Source organism: Sphaeramia orbicularis, chromosome 24 (assembly GCF_902148855.1).
Source record: "Sphaeramia orbicularis chromosome 24, fSphaOr1.1, whole genome shotgun sequence".
Classification (NCBI taxonomy): domain Eukaryota; kingdom Metazoa; phylum Chordata; class Actinopteri; order Kurtiformes; family Apogonidae; genus Sphaeramia; species Sphaeramia orbicularis.
This window is the reverse complement of record NC_043979.1, coordinates 22,262,507-22,283,646: the sequence shown is the minus strand read 5'-3', so window position 1 is coordinate 22,283,646 and position 21,140 is coordinate 22,262,507. Positions and strand designations below refer to the sequence as shown.

The 21,140-nt window shown below is 39.1% G+C and overlaps 2 protein-coding genes across 2 annotated transcripts; one reads left to right on the top strand and one right to left on the bottom strand.

The window, feature by feature from the left end:
• Positions 1-748: 748 nt before the first annotated feature.
• Positions 749-2,756, top strand: pou3f2a (POU class 3 homeobox 2a). Its single transcript, XM_030128383.1, has one exon. The coding sequence runs from the start codon at positions 749-751 to the stop codon at positions 2,138-2,140; it is 1,392 nt and encodes a 463-aa protein (XP_029984243.1). The 3' UTR covers positions 2,141-2,756.
• A 3,632-nt stretch (positions 2,757-6,388) lies between these two features.
• Positions 6,389-18,861, bottom strand: faxca (failed axon connections homolog, metaxin like GST domain containing a). The gene is made up of 6 exons (XM_030128384.1): positions 18,389-18,861; positions 14,608-14,743; positions 13,552-13,748; positions 13,167-13,384; positions 11,861-11,977; positions 6,389-10,309 (listed from the first exon to the last, which is right to left on the bottom strand). The coding sequence occupies exons 1-6, from the start codon at positions 18,646-18,648 to the stop codon at positions 9,990-9,992; spliced, it is 1,248 nt and encodes a 415-aa protein (XP_029984244.1). The 5' UTR covers positions 18,649-18,861; the 3' UTR covers positions 6,389-9,989.
• Positions 18,862-21,140: the final 2,279 nt, after the last annotated feature.

The following is a 21,140-nucleotide window of genomic DNA, read 5'->3' as shown; positions in this document are numbered from 1 at the left end:
ACAAGCAGGTGGAGGGGGGCAGCCCGGGTGCAGGGCAGGCTAAGGGATCCATTCTTGCAGCTTTCTCTCTTTGCCCTCGAGCTGCCCTCTCCGCTCGCCCCCATTATTTGTCCCGACGGCCGAGCGCGCGGCCCCAATGAGCCCTTTGGAACGGAACGAAAAGAAGGAGCGAATTGCAGCTGTGACGTGGGCGTTGTTGTTCCATTCAACGCGTTCGCCATGGCAACGGGGCAGAGGCCCTGGAAGCACGCAGCCCCTCTCTCTGGACAGCGTCCTGAGGGCAGAGAGGCAGCTGGAAGTTTCTGCTGTGATCACTGCTCTGGTTTCATGTCCCCAAATCCCCAAATATACTGCCTCAAAATCATGTGAATAACGTTAAAGTCTGCGTTCAGTCTTGCGTGTCCCGGGTGGGTGTGTGTTGGGCTCCTGGAGGTGCGTTCAGGAGCTGATTAATGCGCTCACAATATCAGTTAATGTGCAATTTATATCGCTCTGGTACAACTTTTACGCACCATTTTGACGCACGAATCAGTAAATCTTGACCCACTGACCTAGAGCAGATCGAGGTTAATAGTGAGTGTTTACAAAACAAAGTTACTTTTTTCCTCTTAGAAGAGCTTGTAGAGTCTATTCTGTGTTTACAGTCGGCAGCCCGATTTCTCCCTCCACTTTGTACTCTAGCATGCGGCAGGACTGCTAGTATTGTTGGGCAGAGTGATTGGGGTTTCTGTACAATCTCCCGTGACCAATGAGCGGGGTGCTGTCAGGGGTAACCACATCTGTCAACCGTTCTTGGCCAATAAAGAGAGGAGCGAGGCGGACCACAGGTGCGCGCCTCTGCGTCCCCTTGGCACAGCGCCCGGGAGATGCTGGAGAGAGACGCCTAGCTGCCCCGTGGCGCAAAAGAGTTACTGTCAAAGGCAGCCTCCTTTTAACTCCAGCTATCACTCTGGCTCCGATAGTTATGGCGACCGCAACGTCCAACCACTACAGCGTCCTCACCACCCCCAGCAGCGCGCCGCCGCCGCACTCGGAGTCCGGGAGCATGCAGCAGGCGGCAGCGTACAGGGACGCGCACACCCTGCTCCAGAACGACTACAGCACGTTACCGGGCGGTGGACATCCGCTCAGCCACGCGCACCAGTGGATAACGGCTCTGTCTCACGGTGACAGCGGGGCGCCCTGGCCATCCAGTCCCCTCGGAGAACAAGACGTGAAGCCCGTTCTACACGACAGTGACCGAGAGGAGCTGCAGAACTCCACCAGTCTGCAGCAACAGCAGCAGCAACAGCAGCAGCAACAGCGACACCCTCACCTAGCGCACCAGCAGGCGCATCACGACGCCAGAGCATGGCGAACCACCACAGCTTCCACGCACATCCCCGGCATGGCGACGTCTGAGGGACAGAGCCTGGTGTATTCGCAGTCCGGCTTCGGTCTGATGCCGGGAGGAGAGCAAGGGGGGATGCACCACCACCCCCTGCGGGATGAGGACCACCACAGCCACAGCCCGCACCTCAGTGAACATGGAGGCGGCCCTGGGGCCCACCAGCAGTCTCTTTCACACCATCACCAGCACGGGGGCCACCAGGACCAGTCGGATGAGGACACACCGACCTCGGACGAGTTGGAGCAGTTCGCCAAGCAGTTCAAACAGAGGCGCATCAAGCTGGGCTTCACCCAGGCGGATGTGGGTCTGGCTCTTGGGACGCTGTATGGAAACGTGTTTTCCCAGACCACCATTTGCAGGTTCGAGGCGCTTCAACTCAGCTTCAAAAACATGTGTAAACTCAAGCCCTTGTTGAACAAGTGGCTGGAGGAGGCGGACTCCACCTCGGGGAGCCCCACTAGCCTGGATAAAATCGCGGCACAAGGAAGGAAAAGGAAAAAGAGAACCTCCATTGAGGTTGGTGTTAAAGGGGCTCTGGAGAGCCATTTTCTCAAATGTCCGAAACCAGGAGCAGCGGAGATCAACTCCCTAGCGGACAGCTTGCAGCTGGAGAAGGAGGTGGTGAGAGTTTGGTTTTGTAACAGGCGGCAGAAGGAGAAGAGGATGACACCCGCTGGGGGACAGATACCAGGAGAGGACATGTACGGGGACACCCCTCCTCATCACGGAGGACAAACTCCTGTGCAGTGACCCAGTGTAGTCCGTCATTCTGAGCAGAACACAGACCCTTAAGGGGGTCGAATGCCTCCTTATTTGTTTGATTCTCTGTGCTGGACCGCTCCGAACTGGACCTTTGCCAGTTTAAATGTTGGACCCCTAGACACACACAGTGGGAATATAGTGGCACTCAAGCACTAAAAATACGCATAGCAGAGAGCTGTATGGAGAGGTTTCATGCCGCGGAACTGGCAGCATATTGGGATATTATGGCCGATGTGCGCGAACCAAAAAAGAAAAAAAAGGCGATACGAAATGCTTTTTATCCCTACTACCAAGGCGCCAATGTGTCATTATGTAATGTGTCATTAAAGAAAGGCAGAGTGGGATGCGGACACGAGGTGTCTGCAGGGGAAAATATAAAACAAGCTTCGGGCATGATAAGTCGCAGTCAGTGTGGGTAAATAAACGCCATCTTTCCATCATAACAAAAGCAACAGGGGTTCTGTGCAGCTTGTGGCAAGAGAGGGCTGAAATGGCAGACAACTGCTGTACAATGTTAAAAATTCAAACCAATACCAGCCTATTATTATTATTATTATTATTATTATTATTATTATTATTATTATTATTATTATTATTATTTTACGTGTTAATATTAATCCAAATTTAGGTAGTTGTTTAACTTCACCAATAATTTATTATAATAAAATGTTCTCTTATTTTATAAACGTAATTTCAAATTCTCACAATTAGAATAATCTATAATTAATATACAAGTACTTCCTAAAACATAATAATAATAATAATAATAATAATAATAATAATAATAATAATAATAATAATAATAATGTTAAAATGAAGACTGAGTATTGGTTCACTTTAATGCTTTTCTTTTTGTGCAGACATTTCTGTGCGCCTGTTTACAGTGTGTTTTGCTGTTCGTTATTTCTGTACTTTTCCAAATGCTGTGACAAGAAAGACCGAGACTGTCCGGCTGGAACACTCAAAGCAATCCAGCTCATTTGCCTTCCTTTCCTAAGAAAAAAAAATGCAACAAAAAAACAAAACAAAAAAACAAAAAACAAACTGAATATATCCTGGTACCAGCTCTGGCCGCAGAGGCTACTACTGTATGATTCACTTATCTCTGAGAAGACTATTTGTGGGATGTATTTCCATTCGTTTTTGTATGGCTTCGTTTGTTTGTTTGTTTGTATGTTCGTTTGTTCAGTTTTCTCTGTCAGTCTGTGCCAAAGCACAAACACAGACACGTGTTCTTGTGCCACTTAAATCCTGTGATAAATAACTTGATCTGAAAGTGGAAGGTTATGTGGGTAAATCCACTAATGGTTGGAGTTTTAATTCTCTGACTAAATTCAGTAGAAATTGCAGATATTAAAAAAACTCAAATCCAACTGGAGGATATGGATGATATAATGTAATATTAAAGTAGGCCCAGAGGACGAATTTAATGCGACTTTCATGGCACGTTTTGCTTTTGAGTAACTTTGTGAATGCATTAGGCCAAGTTAACAATGTCAAAACAATGTGTACGTGGAAATGGACCATCAAAAGTCCCGTTTTTAATTTTTTAATCACCAAGTAATAAGCAAAGCAATATTTTAACCAGTGTTTTGTAATTACATTTGCTTTGCTTAAACCATTTAATAATAATTTGCACTTAATTTAAATGGGCCCAGTATTTCTATTTTAATTAAAAAGAAGCCTACAGTAATTCTGTGACGACGTGAGAAGTAACTTTCATCAAATCCTTCATTTGCATTTGAGTTTTTTTGTTTTTTGTTTTTTGTTTTTTTGAGAGAGAGAGATAGAGAGGGAGGGGATAAATAAAAAACCAAAACAAAATAGCATCGACCTGAAATCTGTGATCATACGAAGAGGAAAAGAAATCAATGATTGCACAATTTCTATATGCTTTTTGTCATTAAATCGTATTTGTTTTCTACATCACTGTAGTCTTTGCACGTTTGTTGAAGCTGCAGGAAATGTCGCGAGCGTTTAGTGCGCTGTCTTGCATTATAATTATGGATTTTATCAATTCGTCTCGGTTGCTTTAATTGTCCTTCAGCTATTTCGGAGAAGTGTTTGCCATCGCTGATGTGCACTGATACTGTTCTGTGGAGAGATACCCGTGAAGATGCTCAGACAGCATTAAAACACACTGAGGAACACATTTTCATCAGGCCTCATAAGGAAAAAACTAAATTAAAATTAAAATAATATATTTCTTTGCACACATGGTGTTGATTTTCAGGCCTGTGAACGGAATAAGTTAACCAGAGGATACACTTTGGGCCTAAATGCCTTCATGGGACACAAGGTGATGCAATATAAATGCTATTTTTCAGGGTATTATGTTATCATTTGGCTTTCTGCCTCATTATACATTATAAAATATATACGCATAATAAAACTATAAACATGTATTGCAGCGTAACTTTAATCTTTAAGGAAGTAATTCCAATAATTGTAGGTATGTGATATGTGTGGCTTCATACACACATTAAAAAAATAAAATAAAATTTAAAAAAAGCTGAAAAATCAAAATAATAGTTGTTTAATTAATACAGAAGTGAAAATCCTGTTCACACTGTGTATTATACGAAAAAGCAGAACACCTCATACATTACTCCTGTCTCAGTAACATTATGTAATAGCCTTTAAATCATATATCACCCGCTAACTTATCTGTCTTTTTCTTTAGCCCAGCTCATTTTTCACACCTCATGTCTAATATTTTTTTATTAGATGCTTGGACTGATCAATAGCAAAATCAGCATCAGTCTGCTAATGCCACCTAGTGGATGTTATGAGACCAAAAGGAGACTTATGAGAGAAGGACAGAAACATTAAATGATGATGTAATGTACATTTTTACACTCTTTTCTTATTTAAAACTTGTAGAATTTTTTTTTTTTAATATCACAGAACAGCAAATGTCACTTGAAATTTCCAAACATTTTCCTGCATCATGTATTAATTAAGGGCAGGACAGAGTTTAGTTTGATAAGGTGCTCATTTTGATTTTTTTCCTTGATATAAGTGGAAATCATAAATTAAAATTAGCAGAAAATCGTATCAGACAGACTTAGTAGGCTCAGTGGGTGTAAAAATTGAAATGAATGAAGTACTAAAAAATCAGATCCATTGACGTAAAGAGTATTAAATAACCTGTTTTTGTGTTTGTAATCTATTTCAGTCCAGGAAGAATTCAGGCAATGGCAGGCTTTCATTTTCCTCTCACAGCGTCCTGTTTAACAACAGTTTTATTTCATAGTCTGGGCTAGACTATTAATATTCAGCCTTTTATGTTGAAATGTGAGCCAGAGTGTGCAATTTAAGGGCAAAAAGAGAGTGAAAAAAACCATGAATATTTGTGTGTGTGTGTGTGTGTGTGTGTGTGTGTGTGTGTGTGCGTGTCTGTGAGTGTGAGCCAAGTCCTAACCCAGCTCTCTGGAGGACCCTGTTGCCTGGATTCTGTCCTATCAGCAGGCGACCATCTGCCCTCCTCCCGGCCCTCACGCTCCTACAGGCATCCTCTGCATTATTCATATTTTTACACACATAAACACACAATGTGGCACACTCGCACCTCTCTGCACCTCTCTGCACACAAAAACCCCAGCAGCTCACACACCGTGCCTAACAAACACACACACACAGCTGCTATCTTTGACACTGTACGCCATCTCTGAGTCACCAGAGATGGTTACACTCTGGTGTCATTGTCAGTTCTGAATTGTCTCCTCTGTTTCGTGCCGAAGGGGGACTCCGAGGGATTGTGCACAATAGTTGCAAAAAAAAAAAAAAAAAATCGTGACGAACCAGTGTCATCAAATATTATTCATCTTTCCTTTTAATGCACTTTACTCACCTAAAATCTCCCTCCCTACAACCACTGCTTGCTTTCTGCCTCTCATTCTCTGCTGTCCTTTTCTTCTCTGTTTCTCCAGAGCTTCAGCACAAGCACAAAGAAAAGGGCAGAGAGCTAATCCTTCAGCATTGTTGGGTGGGCTTAGTATTGTCATATGGTAGCAAGCACAGAGGGAGGGGGATTATGAGACAGATATATGCCAGAGCATACCAACCTCTAAGTGTTGATTCAGAAGTGCTTATATTTGGCCCAAAGACACGGTTCACCTTTTCGTCGTGATTTTTCACTTTGACACAACTGACACCAAACAAGAGGAAAATATCACAGCTATATTTAATGAAATATCATGAGTAATCCATTGTCATACAGCTTTTAAGTCTAGGTATAATACATTCATAAGATTTTTTCCTTTTTTTTTTTTTTTTTTTTTTTACTTTACAGAGCATTTATCTTTTAGATCACATTGTCTATTATTTATTTATTTTTTTTGGCTCTCTTATATACATTTTGATGAGATTCCACAAGTGTTTCAGCACACACAACACCAACAAACAATGCAATATGGCTTCTACGGTCTACAAGCAGAAATCTCAATGGGAGAAAGGACGCATGACAGGGCCGAACCCCCGACCCCTGGCCTTTAACAGCAGAGGAAAGGAGACGGATGGAGTTGCCCACAGACACAAATGACTTTTGCAATTTTTCTAGAAATGGGTGAATTTTACCAGAGGGAGTGAGGACGGTGAGCAGCGGGATGACTGACCTCACCCTGCTGATCTGAGTCACTTTGGTATTTTTCCTCAGTGTTTTGTGTTTCTTATGGTTTCAGCTGAACATGAAGCTCTAACTCTAACTGAGTCTTTTGAGAAAGGCAAAATTTGCAGCAGATGAGGGACTTGATGAAACTGGCATTTTGATTTTTAACACTTATCAGATGGCATCTCCAACATGGACATACATGCTTGAATGAAGTGAAAATTTGTCAACAGAAACCAGAGAATCTACAGTATTGCACTACACGCACATTAATACATTTCATTTCTCAGCTGTAGACCAAAAAAACATGTAAACACAAGAAGTAATAGTGCAAAATAAATAAATAAATAAATAAATAAATAACCGTGGTATTATTTCCTAGATTCAAACACTTCCACAATCAAAACCAACAAATATAAACAACATACTAAATAAATAAATAAATATGACATATAAAACATAAGTCATATGCTGGCACTGGTATAAAGTAAACTGCTTAAGTGTCAGTTTCTATGAATCTGACAACTGATAAGAGAAGGCAAGAACATGCAGGCAAGGGGTTTTAAGACACACAATAAAATTACAGCTTCAGGCCAGATTATTGTCTGGAAATTCAACTGCAGCACACACACATAAAGATACTTAATATGACTTTGTGTCTTTCCTAAAGGCTTGGTTCTGGCTTTGATTTGTTGCCAAACGCACTGATGTTTTTGACAGAGAAAACAACAATAAACCAACCACAGTAGTGAATGTATTTCCACCGTCAATAAATTATTTTGGAGCCATTTTCATTAACGGCATCATGGTCCTACTTTAAATGTAAACTAAACTAAAATGTTTAATGACTTTTGAGCCATTGGTCTTATCAATACACTAATATAATTCAGGTAAAATGCAGCTTCTCAGCTTTTCAGTGGCATCACGTGTCTTTCTTGTACATTCAGAGACTCTGAAGTGAACGTAGCAACATGTAGTTCGATACATGACAGTGGTTGTAGATGCCTGTTCATTGTTAAGGTTATGACATGTTTTGCTGAAAACGTCACTTTTTCATCAGTTTTCTCTGCTCTGATATTATAACCACTAAATTTACTCTGAACTTTAATGAACATCTACATGGTCTGAAAAGTAAGTATAGGAAAATATGTGATTTTCACTGGAAAATGTAGAGGATTATATGACAAATATTGATAAATCATTTAGGAAGGCTACATGTAGGAAAAAAAAATGATTTGCAAGATGCCAGAAAATTCTTTTAGGTCTTTAAGGGTTAACAATCACATAATTTACAATTTACAACCCAGATTTTGCATGACATCAAATTGTTATTTCTTATTTGACAACATAATGCTACATGCTATTGCTACAAACTCTACATTTGTCCGTATTTATAAAGCATCGTGTTAAATCTCTGATGAAACTGTCATGATTCTCTTTTATTCCTTTCATGATTTATTAATATGTGACTATCGCTATCACTTCTAATTTGACATCCCTTTTCTGCAAAATGATACGAAATCATGACAGTATGTGAGTGTGTGTCTGTTAGAGAGAAAATGCAGCAGTGAATTCTAACCAGTGTGCTTTCCTTCTTCTACAGAGGATGACTCATCCATGCACATCGTAGACAGAAGCATATACCCCTTGCTTGCATCCATATAAGTGGCCTCAACACACAATAATAGTGGTATGTGCATTTGCTGAATGACAAACACACATATAAAACCCACACTTTTACCATCACACACCCCGAGTAACACGCAGCCTACCAGAAAATGAAAAAATGAACAGAACGGACCTGTTTTTGCTTTCTTATTGCTTTACATAATGTTTTCGGAGAAATCCATCATTTTTGAACAAGAGTCGGGTGATGATTGGTGAGAAAAAACTAAAACTGCTGAAACTTTGAAAGCAATGAATACACTTCTTTTTTATGATTGATTAGCTACATTTGTGTGTGTTTGATTCGGCCAGAGGCACTAACGAAATGAACTGCATCGAAACGTCAAAGTTAAGCTAACTAAGAAATGCTGATAAGATTTTGCGCATGAAGTGTAAAGGGAGATTTTCATCGGCACGTACCAGCCATGCACTTTCTTACCGACTCTATATGATCTATTTCTACATGATTGTTTCCCTCGCTTTCAGTGGTTGAATGCACATGTAAGATGATGTATTTTTCATTTATTTTTACCTAAAGCTAATTTTCCTAATTGAAACACAGCAGCCACATATGACAAGCACATGGCAAAACGCAGAATGACTCAAACTGCAGCAGCTGTCAGTCAGTGTTGTCATATCCCAGCTCTAAATGCATTGTGGGAATAATTATTCAAATTTTTTTGGCAAAAGAAACAGAAGCTACTTTAAAAGGTACTTGTGGCAGATTGCATTGCTTTACTCTGCCCTAAATATGTCTATAAGGATGGGAGTTGTAAGTGTAATATCCCAATTGCGTGTCATACTGATCCTAGACCAGCAGAGTGTGTGGTCTGTTAATGTCTACAAAACAGTTTGGTCATAACGTAACAAAGAAGGGATTTTATGAGACAAACACCTACAGTATTTACACCATGACAAAGGATGGTGAGTCATATTTGCAGGCTATCTATACTATTTATATTTATCTATATTCAAACAGTCTATCTGAGAATCAGATATATTTACACTGAAATGAGTTCATTCACATAAATCCTGTACAGGTCCTACGTGTCAGTGTCCTATCAATACCAGGCGTTAAGGGTTAATCAATACACACACAAGGCTGGATGGCGCTATGAGGGACACATGGGCCACGCACACACATAGTTGCCATGGTTACGGCAACACGACGACAGTTAGGAGTTGCGACTGCAGACAATGTCAACCTCGTGGAGGAGTTTCTCAGCAGCGGCGTCATTTACTCCTGATTTTTCTACGTTTAGTTTTTACTTTTCTCTCTTCATTTTCCCTTCACTTGGACTTATCTGCTGCCTCACTGCTTTCCTCTCCTCTTGTGACTTTTCTCTTTCGCATTACTCGACTTATTCCTCCACTGCAGCATGAGTTAAACCTCTCCATGTTCAACCTCTCCACTGACAGAGGTGATAAGACACCACAAATACGCCCCAATTATCTCCTGCTCTAAGAGGTAGGGGGTATGTATACCTGCAGGATGCAGTTCCAACCTGTGGTGTGTGTATTTGTGTGCATCTAGGTTGTGTGTGTGTGTACGTGACTGCTTTGTCAACACTTGAGCTGGTCTATTTCAGAGCACTCTGTGTCCATGTCAGAGTCATACAGCGAGTGGCCCGTAGGGTCGCTGTCGGGTGAACGCAGTTCCTGCGGTGTGTGAGTGTGTGACGTGTGAGTGTGTGACGTGTGAGTGTGTGTATCGTCCTGGAAAGAGTCCGAGCGGGAGTAGAGGCCCAGGTCGGGGAGTTTGGATGGTGAGTCGCTGCCATCTGATGTATCGGTGTAGCAGAAATCCTCCAGGTCCACGAACCACTCGGGCCAGAAACGCCGGCGGATACGCTCACAGTACATGGCCAGGTTGATCAGCTCACCTGCAGGAGACGAACACACAGCTCAGAGAGAACATTCAACCGACTGACATGATACGATAAAATACAATACGATATGAAACGATATGATATGATACCAACGATACAATGCCATAATATACGATGCGATTTGATATGTTATGATACGATGCGATGTGATGTGATACGAAACAATAAAATACAATATGATGCCATACGATATGATACAATACAATAACAATGTGATACAATACAATACCACAGTACTATATATTATAATATGACACCATATGATATGATGCAATACAGTGTGATACAATATGATATAATATGATAACAATATGAGACCATACAAGGTATATGGTATGATAGTGTACAATACTGTACCATACAATACCATATCATACAGTATGATACAATGTCATACAATGCAATATGATATGATCCGATAAAATCTGATTCTTTGCCTTTAGGAAGAGTTAAACACTGTTGGTAAAATCCTTAGACAAAGCATTAAAATTACATTAAACAAATTATTACACAACTTCAAGCAATAATGCATTATCTATCCGTTTTAAAAGGCTCCTCTAGACACTATAACTGCTATGACTCATGCTACTGCCTCAGTGTTTAACACTGTAACAGAAAGGGCATGTATGACTTCCTGTTCCTTATTCCTTAGTGCACAGGGTCCACAAAACAGTTTCTTATATGGTGCAGAAAGTAAGCTGCAATGGATTGTGTACAAACCAATAGAGTGTCAGAATGGTATATGTTTATACGTCTCATTCAACCACAATCAGTTTCACTCTATCCGGATGTCGCCATTTATCTGGATTGTTTTTTGGTTTTGTGTTTTTCTTTGAATGATGACAAGCTAGAATGAAAACAAGCCAAAATGAAATAGGAGTAACAAGGCTATTTTTAAAATGTAAGGAGTAGAAAGTACAGATAATTGCGTAGAAATGTAAGGAGTAGAAGTAAAAAGTTGGCAGAAAAATGATTACTCCAGTAAAGTATAGATAATCAAAATTTCTACTTAACCTCCTGAGACCCAGGAAATGTCAGCAAAGTACAAGCTTTTTTTGTTTTTTATTAAATAAGTGCCTATATTGGAAACATCATAATGCAACAGTTTTTTCAGATGCAGTTTTTAAAATTTTTATGGAATGTCCTTTGTAGTGGACAGTTTTCTTTTCTTTTTTTTTGTATAAAGTTGTGAAACTCTTGTCCACAAATGTGAACAGAAAACCCATAGCTGGGTCTTAGGAGGTTAAGTAAGGTAATGAATTTGTACTTTGTTACTTGACACCTCTGATGATTAATCTCTGTCTGTATTATGGGATTTTTCCGATGATTTTAAAACTAGAGTTGAGAGATAATGGTGACATTAACAGCTGATTATTCTTCTTTCCTCCTTCCTACTAAATTTGATTGCTGTTACGTAGACATCCTGTAACATTATCATGTCATTTTAATCTTCTAACAAAGGGACTGCTGGTTTTTTTGCCTTTAGGGTGAAATCCTCCTTCAACTGTGATCATAATTACATCCCAGGGTTTCAGTGATTCACACCTTTGATTAGCTGCTCAGGCCGTGTTCCTGGTAGCGTCCACATAGCAGGAGCCAGGTGACTAAACACTGCAGCATCGACTGTTGAAAGTTTAGAGCCCATCAGGTACTTTTTATCCCCTGAGACAAACACAAAAAGATGACTTTTATTACAATTATTCAGTACCCATGCTTTTCTTCTAACCCCTCTGTTCTTCTTCTTCTTTAGAGCTGAAACATTCTGTATTTGCAATTGGAACATTGGATCATAAGATCCAGTATAAATGTGAATATCTTGGGTCTTATGACACATTACTGTATGAATCATATACATTATGCTCTGGAATGCCCTTTAATATGAATGGGATGTGTTTCCTTCTATCAATGAAAAAACATGATCATATGTTACAGGTCTTCAGCTGGAAATATCAGAATCTGTCATGGTCAAGTATGACCACGAGGCTGCATCCCCACTCCTCTTGCACTGTATCTGTCTGGTGTTTTTCATCTGCAGTGTAATGTTGATTCTAAACAGTAATGCTCAATTTTCACCAGAAGAGGGCACTATAATGCTATCCTCTTCATTTTGCAGCCACTTCCAATCAAACCTAAATTATAATACATAAAATTATTAGACCACCCCTTGTTTTCTTCAATCTCTTGTTCATTTTAATACCTGTACAACTAAAGATACATTTGTTTGGACAAAAATAATGATAACAACAAAAATAGCTCATAAGAGTTTACTTTCAGAGCTGATATCTAGACATTTTTCATGGTTTTCATGATAATAACCAAAATCACTTCAGTTCTTATATCAATAGCTATGACATTGTACTGTCAAAAATAGTGCTTGTAGGCATTCCATGTTTTCTTTTTTGTCTGTTTTAGTCACATGATACACATAGGAGTTAGTACTTGATTGCATAACCATTGTTTTTGATGACTTTTGTGGTCTAATCATTTTTTCTTCCAAGTGTAGGTGGATATAGTTCAGAGGACACACATTACAAAACCATTTTAATGGTTTTATGATGGTTCAGTTAAATAATATGTGAAAATGAAAATGTGTCTTACTGGATGCTTATATATCACCAAATCTGCAATGTCTTGCTGTTGGATTTCTTTAACAATTACACAGTGTTGGTGTGTTTCTCCCTGTGATGAACTGCTATCACACCCACAGTGTACTCTTAGTAGCTGGGATATGTTCTAGCACCCACTGGGATCCTCTCGAGTGTTAAGCAAATGCGGAAAATGAATGTTGTGTTTCCTGTGACAATTAACTGCGTATTATTTCTGAGTGAAAGCATATATAACCTCTAGTTACCTAGCAGCGTGGCAAGTGTGCGCATGTCCTTCTCCATCAGGGCATAAACTTCCTCCTTAGAGAACCGTCCGATCCCATGGCCATACATCTCCCTCTTTACAATCCCGCCGGTCAGGTGACTCAGAATCCACTTGAGCAGGTCACTCAGTGGTCCGCTCACTGACAGCATCTTCTGTGTTTCTTCCAGGTTGTCTACCCACTGACAGTAAGCTATGGTCCTGTAACACAAAAGAATTATATTCATGTATATAATTGTCATCTCAGAGTTAGTTAGTTTTCAAAACCCCTGCTTAGACAGTGAATCCTGACCTCAATAGTTTGACATGTACTGTACCTTCTACCTAAAACAACAGAAATATCAGTTTGACTCCCACTCTCCTCTCACCAGTAGAAATGCTCCTCCACCATTTTAGTAATGGCACGAGACATGGCCTTTTCTTGCGGCGTCAGGCTCTTGTTGAGGCTCACGCCCAACCTCTCCTCCAGGAAGTCGATGATGAATTCTGTGCCACACACCTGCTCCTGGTTGTACTCGATCCATGGCATCTTTCCTTGTGGCGAAAGTTTCCCATCAAAGTAGTTCTGGAGAAGAGATGGATTGAGGTTCATGAAGGAGAATTAGGTGTGTTCAGAAAATGACAGATGGGGAGAAAGAAAGAAAAAGGAAAATAAGGTTGCAGGAGAATTACAACAGAAATCAATTAAGTAATAGTTGCCACAGAAACTCAGACTATAAATAAGTTATTTACAGAAAAAGCAATCACAGGAGACAGGATTTCACCATAAGTAGACTTAGATTATACTTTCTCAGTGAAGTTATTAGACATTCAGTCAATCTTTGGATCTATAAAGTCGGCAAAAACTGAAAAACAGCCACAGGGCTGTGTGTTGGTGGTAGAATATGCATCTGGGTGTCTACAGGTATCAGACGTTAAAAATTTGATGCACCTTTTTAAGATCAATTTTGGTCAAATTTTAGACAGTTTTGGATAACTTTTCTACTTTATAATGATGCAGTAGTAAATTATATAGCAAGTAAATATAGTCCCATGCAGAGGTAGGTTCATGTAGGGATATGACTGGATATCAGAGTTGGATTCATCTCCATAAGAGCAGATAGACAGTAATAACACATTATTATCTGTGGTTCAGCAATAAGTTTTAAAGATTTGTGAATTATTACGTATTTCCAGAAATGTGATCCGTGAATTGAATTAGAGACACTTATTGTGGCTTTTTAGCATCTAACTTCAGAAAAACAAACACACCAAATGAAAATTTTGCACAGTCCCATAAACATCCATCACAGAATAAACCCCCGCTCATAAAACTATTCCTACACAACTAAATAAACATCAATATGCTGATTCTGAGAACTGATGAAGGTCATAAAACATGTCAGAGTGTTTCATTATTTTCTGACACATGGCTACAATCCTACCTGGTAGGGCAGGTCCACCATACGGAGGTAGGTCTCCATCTTAAGGCAGAAAGGGGACAGAGACGGTGCGCCAGTTTTGGGCCTGGAGAACTGGTGGAGTATAATGGCATCCTTAGAGTCCAGCTCTTCCTGTTTTCTGCATGGACAAAGAGCAGCAAAGGGTCGGAGTTAGGTTATAGCAGAGTCACCTCCAGATCCACTGCATGTCAACTGGTTTACAATATGTGGATAGGAACAAAAGCTGGGAATTGGCACAGTTTATTTACAGTTTAAGTACAGAAGTGGTTGCAGTAAAAAGCAAATGCTTGCTTTTTTTCTCTGTCAGGTTAACAGACACAGCCACCAGAGATTTAATGTCTGTCACTGTAATCCTCGCTTAAGTGTCAAGAATGTTTTTGTATTTTGGTCTCTCTGGGAGTGTGTATGAAGACTAGACTACTGTACTTTTACTCAATCACTGCATTTAAATACTAATGTGAAGAGCTTATAATTGTTCTATAAGTATTTCTATTTAAAGTAGTTTTTTACTTCTACTCAACTACATCTCAGAGGCAAATATCATACTTTTACCCCACTATATTTGTCTGACAGCATAGTTAGTACCTACTCTTCAGGTTCAGATCTCCACCTAAGTTGACTTTGAAAGTCTGTGATAAACTGCAAGATTAATGGCTAAGAAAGTTCTTCAGTTTCTGTTGATTTGATGAAAAATGCATTGGTGAGAACCTGAAAACAGACCTGTTTTATTAAGCTCATTAAAAAGTTGACATTTAGAAATATGTGGTTCTCACAACACAACAATGCCAAAAACGTATGATGATGTTATAGAATATAATTCTTCATCGCTGTAGATTTAAATGTACAACCATGTCAGTAGTCATTCATATTAGCTCTACTGTAAACATTTACAGCAGTAAACTGCACTATACACATTGATGGAGCAGGGTAATTACACCTAAAATAATTAGATTTTTAGAAAATCTCCTTAACAGGCCATCTCAGATTTGCTTCACACTGGCAGAAAATAACATTATTAGTCTTAGTAAGTAAATACCATATGAAATTCCAGCTCTACATTACAGTCACACTCAATTATCAAAGCCCCAACGACTCAGAGACTACTGAAGATATAAGGGTCAACTTTTTTATGATGTTTACTGGAACTAATATAATTTCCTGAAAGTATGAAGCAAATTGGAGATGGTCCATTAGAGCCTAGGGTAATTTCATACAAACTGACTGAGCCATTATATCAGTCTTTAACATCATATATAATAGTATTTATATATGACTGTGCATTGACTTCCTTTAGTTATCACACTATATGTACATTTCATTGACAATACCTACACATTTCACTCAAGTAAGGTTTGTACATGATACACATTTCATCTGCACACACTGTATATTTTAGTCTCTATGTATTGTGATTATTGTATGCTTCTTTTTGTACAGACACGGGCCACTATTCCAGTTTCATTGTGCTATTGAATGAAGTACTGTAATGACAACAAAGATTTATCTTACTTATTTAAATGCAGAACGTTTAGTGTAATGAGTATTTCCACACCATGTCTTTTACTTAAAATAATCTGAGGACTTCTTCCACCTCTGTCATACTACACTGTAAAAAATAACCGTAGAATTAACACCAAAAGTTGTAAAATTGCAATATAAAAAACTGTAAGTGAAAATACAATGCAGAGTTGTTTATTTGAAAAGATTTTTGTGTTAATGAGTAAATATAGCTGTAGTTTTTAAAGGAAGAGTATATTAAAACTAGATTTGTGTGTAGAAATTCTGTATTTACATTGTTTTGAGAAAATAAAACTAAATTGAAAGAAATGTGGTGCCGTTTACATTGCAAGACAATAATGTTGAAATAACAGCCTATTTTCATGTTTTTGTTTTTGTATCTAAAAAAGTAAATTTAACATTTTAAACCTGTAAATATCACAGAAATCCAAAGTTGAAACATACATGTTAAATGTTAAATATACAGGTTACTCCATAAATATGTTTATGGTTTGATGTGTTTTTTTTTTTTTACAGTATTGTTCTGGTAACCACAGCTGCCACTTTTTTCCCGTAAAAACAATGGGATTTTTTTTCTTACGGTGTATAATTTGTCTAAAGGAATAAAAGTGAGTGATTTAGATTGACTGAATAAATCAAATGATCTGCAGCCAAGGCCATTTAAGTGTGTCTGATTGGCTGTCAGCCCCAGGCCTTTTATAGCCTCCCAGTCAAGGGTAAACTACTATGTCAAAATAACAACCCGAGAGAAAAGCCTATGCATGTAAATGGATAGTGTTATGAAATCCAGGGCTCGATATGGACACGACATGGGCACGAGACTCATGGATACATGTATAATGCAGAATTAAAGGGAGCTGTCCACTGTGGGTAGTGCTGAAACCTACAAACAAGCACCGGGAGCTGTTCATCCCACTGTGGTGCTGAAATAGCAAACGACTGTAGCATGAAGTTGTTATTGATGCAGTAAAACCCCCTGAATGCGTTTATATTTCTTACACATACACTAAAAGGTGATCAAATAAAGCCCAGCAGAAAGAGTAGGACTGAAAAAAATGCTACAGTTAGCAAAAACAACGATGTAAACACTGCGTAAAATGTGTCCAAACAGACATTCGGAATCCAAATGGACTTTTACTGTACGACATGCAACGTGTATTTCCGCTCTAAACATATAAAAATCGACCCCGCATTAACGACATACATAAGTTTACTGGTTTAGTATGTGTAAGGCCTGCACACCAAATGTCATTCACAGCTAAATTCACCTTACGTTACTTTGACATCCCATAAAAACACAAACGAGGCTCTCGCCAATGGTTAGCAGCCTCATATTTTCCACCTTTTACACCGATTATTATATATATATATATATATATATATATATATATATATATATATATATATATATATATCTCCTGTATAGCCTATATACAAATCTTATGGGCCCATTCGGTAATGCAAATGGACTGCAGGTGCAGCAAATCCAGATTTTTAGGAGAAACACAACAGTTTAACATGAATTCAGTCAAAAAAAACAAAACAAAAAAAAACCTAAACTAAAGATGTCGGTGACTTTAGGCTGAAGGCTGCAGGGCCTGTGTTGTTGTTGGATAAAATGACATTATAAATGCTTGTGTGCTGGAATCACAACAGGGGTCATCATAAAGCCAACACAACATGATCCTACATCATGTCGTCCCGTCCTTGAAATATAACAAAGTGACCCTCTGTCATAGCATGTTATGTCAGGAGACATGTTTAAAGAGGAACCAGTAATTGGGAGATTAACCTTGTAAAAAAAAAAAAGGAAAAAAAAGAGCAATCCGGGAGATATGAGGTTTTGACATTAATTTGTAATCATTAGTGCTAAAGATAATCCTTGAACTTCCCCCACAGGTCGTGTATTTCTGCGTCAAACAAGCCAATAAACGTGGAAATCTCCAAATGTGTATGGGTGAAGGGGCTGGGGTTGGGGGGGGGGGGGGGGTTTAGTTACATCATAAACCACCCACTCACGATTCCTTATTCTCCACAGACTCCGCTTTCACCCCGCCCAATCTGGCGAGATTAAGTAATGTCAAACCCCAGCGAAAATACACCAGACCTTGGAGATGTGAAATGAAAATGTGACAGAATAGGATCCACAGCGGTTTTTCTAATCGATTTCACCCCGGAAATAGTGTAAAGTGATGATGTGTGCAGCTGCAGATCACTCCTCTGATGCCTCTGTGTTGTTTTGTACCTGATGGCCAGCAGTTCGTGCAGCAAATAAGCCGCCGCAGCGAGCAGAGCCCCTCCAGTCAGATACAGCGTCTTCCGCCACCACGAGTCCGAGCCCAAAGCTGACATGATCCCGCCGTAGTCCTGCAGTGGGTCGGCGATGATGTACCCATAAAACGAGAGCTGCTCATCGGTGGCCAGCAGGCCGGAGGAGAAGCTCTGGTTCTGGCCAAGATCAACCACAAACGACCGCGTCCAGGCGAACCCGACGCGCCAGTACATGCTCTCTGTCTCCGGCCGCTTTCCGCCTCACTCTGGCAGCTCGGGGCTTCATCAGCGGGGGCTTCATGGGTGCAGTGGGGTCCAGGAGCGGGGCCACTGGATGAGGAAGGGCCCACCGGACACGAGCATCCCGCCCGGAGCCTGTCCCCGCAGAGGGGTCGACATCCTCCGCAGCCCACTCGGAGCTCGTTGCTTGCTTGTAGCCTCCCCACGATCACTGTCAACCGTGACAAACAGGCTTCCGGTGCACTGTTACAAAATAAAAGCCCAGTCCAGGTTTGAGGAGATCTGGGTCTACAACAGGGGTGTCAAACTCACTTAGGTTAAGGCAGGGGCCAAAGGTTCAAATCCGGCCCGTGGGATGAATTTGCAATGTGCTGTCTAACCCATTTTAGTTCAGGTTCCACATACAGACCAATGTGATCTACAGTAAAAATAACAGCATAACAACCTACAAAAAATAATGACTCCATATTTTCTAATCAATTTGATGTGGAAAAAAATAACATTACATTATGTCTGTAAATAATGACAACTTCAACTTTTTGTCTTTGTTTTAGTGCAAAAAATAACATTAAATTATGAAAATATTTACATTTACAAACTATCCTGTAACAATAAAATGTGAATAATCTGAATAAATATGAACAACCTAAAATGTCTAAAGAAAGTTAAGCGCAGTTTTAACCATTTTCTGCCTGTTACTAAGTATTTTGTGTCTTCGTAGATCCGATCCATAATGCACATGTAGAAATGATAAGTTGAGGCAGAATATTTTTAAAATTTCACTTATTTTTCTTTGGAAATTTCTTTTTTTTTTTTTCAGGTTATTCACATCTTTTTGTTTGGATAGTTTATAAAAGTAAGTATTTTCATAATTTAATGGGGTTTTTTGCTCTAAAACAAAGACAAAAAATTAGAGTTGTCATCATTTATAGGTTATTATGCTGTTATTATTTTACTGGTCCGGCTCTCTTGAGATCAAATTGGGCTGAATGTGGCCCCTGAAAGAAAATGAGTGTGAGACCCCTGGGTTAAGGGATCACATACAGCCCAGTTTGAGTGGAGTGGGTCAGAGCAGTAGAATTACAGGATAAAAACTTTCTCATTTATTCCATCATTTGCAATTACATTGTAAAAAAAAACCCTTGAATTTCCCTCAGGATCAGTAAAGTATCTATCTATCTATCTATCTATCTATCTATCTATCTATCTATCTATCTATCTATCTATCTATCTATCTATCTATCTATCTATCTATCTACAGGGTGGGGAAGCAAAATTTACAATATTTTGAGGCAGGGATTGAAAGACAGTGTATGACCAATTAGTTTATTGAAAGTCATGAGAATTGATTTGCCACAAGAAAATGTACATAATAGAAAATGTTTTTATTCTATGTGTCCTCCTTCTTTCTCAATAACTGCCTTCACACGCTTCCTGAAACTTGCGCAAGTGTTCCTCAAATATTCGGGTGACAACTTCTCCCATTCTTCTTTAATAGTATCTTCCAGACTTTCTCGTAATAGTTTTGCTCATAGTCATTCTCTTCTTTACATTATAAACAGTCTTTATGGACACTCCAACTATTTTTGAAATCCCCTTTGGTGTGACAAGTGCATTCAGCAAATCACACACTCTTTGACGTTTGCTTTCCTGATTACTCATATGGGCAAAAGTTTCTGAAAAGGTATGGATAATAGTGTTAGGTATGATTATGACATCAATATATGTTTTGTTTCAAAACAATTGACATAGTGCCTGCTGAGAAAAAACAACTAAATGTTCATTGTAAATTTTGCTTCCCCACCCTGTATCTAATACGTACGTAACGTTAATGTATATATAGTGCAAGTAATATAAATTGTAGATTTTCCTTTATTTTTCGCGTTTCACTGTTAATGTTTCTGGCTGTGTTTCCTGCACTTTACTTTATATATATTTTTTGTTGCTGTTAACATGATAATTTCCCCATGGTGGGATCAATAAAATCTTATCTTATCATATTTACTTAAATTTTATTTGTAGAGCCCAATATCACAACAAAGTCGCCTCTCGGGGCTTTGCAGAAATTGTTGAATTGATTAAAAAAAACACAATGAAAGATACGATATCTTATCTTAGCTCTAATTTTTCTTTTTGGTTTAGTGCAAATGTGTATCCACGAACAACGTGAAATTGTCCTCAAAAATATGCGCAATTTTGTCATTATTAGTTTATCATGTACACATGTGCATTACTGATCGCAGTGGATCGACAAAGGCACAAAACATTTCATAATAGGCATCTTGAACTGAAAAATATAGTATTTAACTTTATAATGGCTATATGTTTGGCACCCCCTGGTCTATAATTTAGTATTTGTAAAACCCACATAATATGAAGCAATTATTGTTATATGAACTTAGTTCTTATCATTTGCTGGTATTTATTTTAACATAATATTGCACTGCTCTGTATTTATAATAATTATATTTATCTGTGGAGAAGCA

Excerpts from the sequence above, each read along its gene's own strand:
- pou3f2a (XM_030128383.1), top strand. The coding sequence starts at position 749 with ATGAGCGGGGTGCTGTCAGGGGTAACCACATCTGTCAACCGTTCTTGG.
- faxca (XM_030128384.1), bottom strand. The coding sequence starts at position 18,648 with ATGTACTGGCGCGTCGGGTTCGCCTGGACGCGGTCGTTTGTGGTTGAT. Across the intron at positions 13,749-14,607 it reads TGGTGGACCTGCCCTACCAG|AACTACTTTGATGGGAAACT; the intron begins GTAGGATTGTAG and ends TCTCTTCTCCAG. Across the intron at positions 13,385-13,551 it reads GTGGAGGAGCATTTCTACTG|GACCATAGCTTACTGTCAGT; the intron begins GTGAGAGGAGAG and ends TTTGTGTTACAG.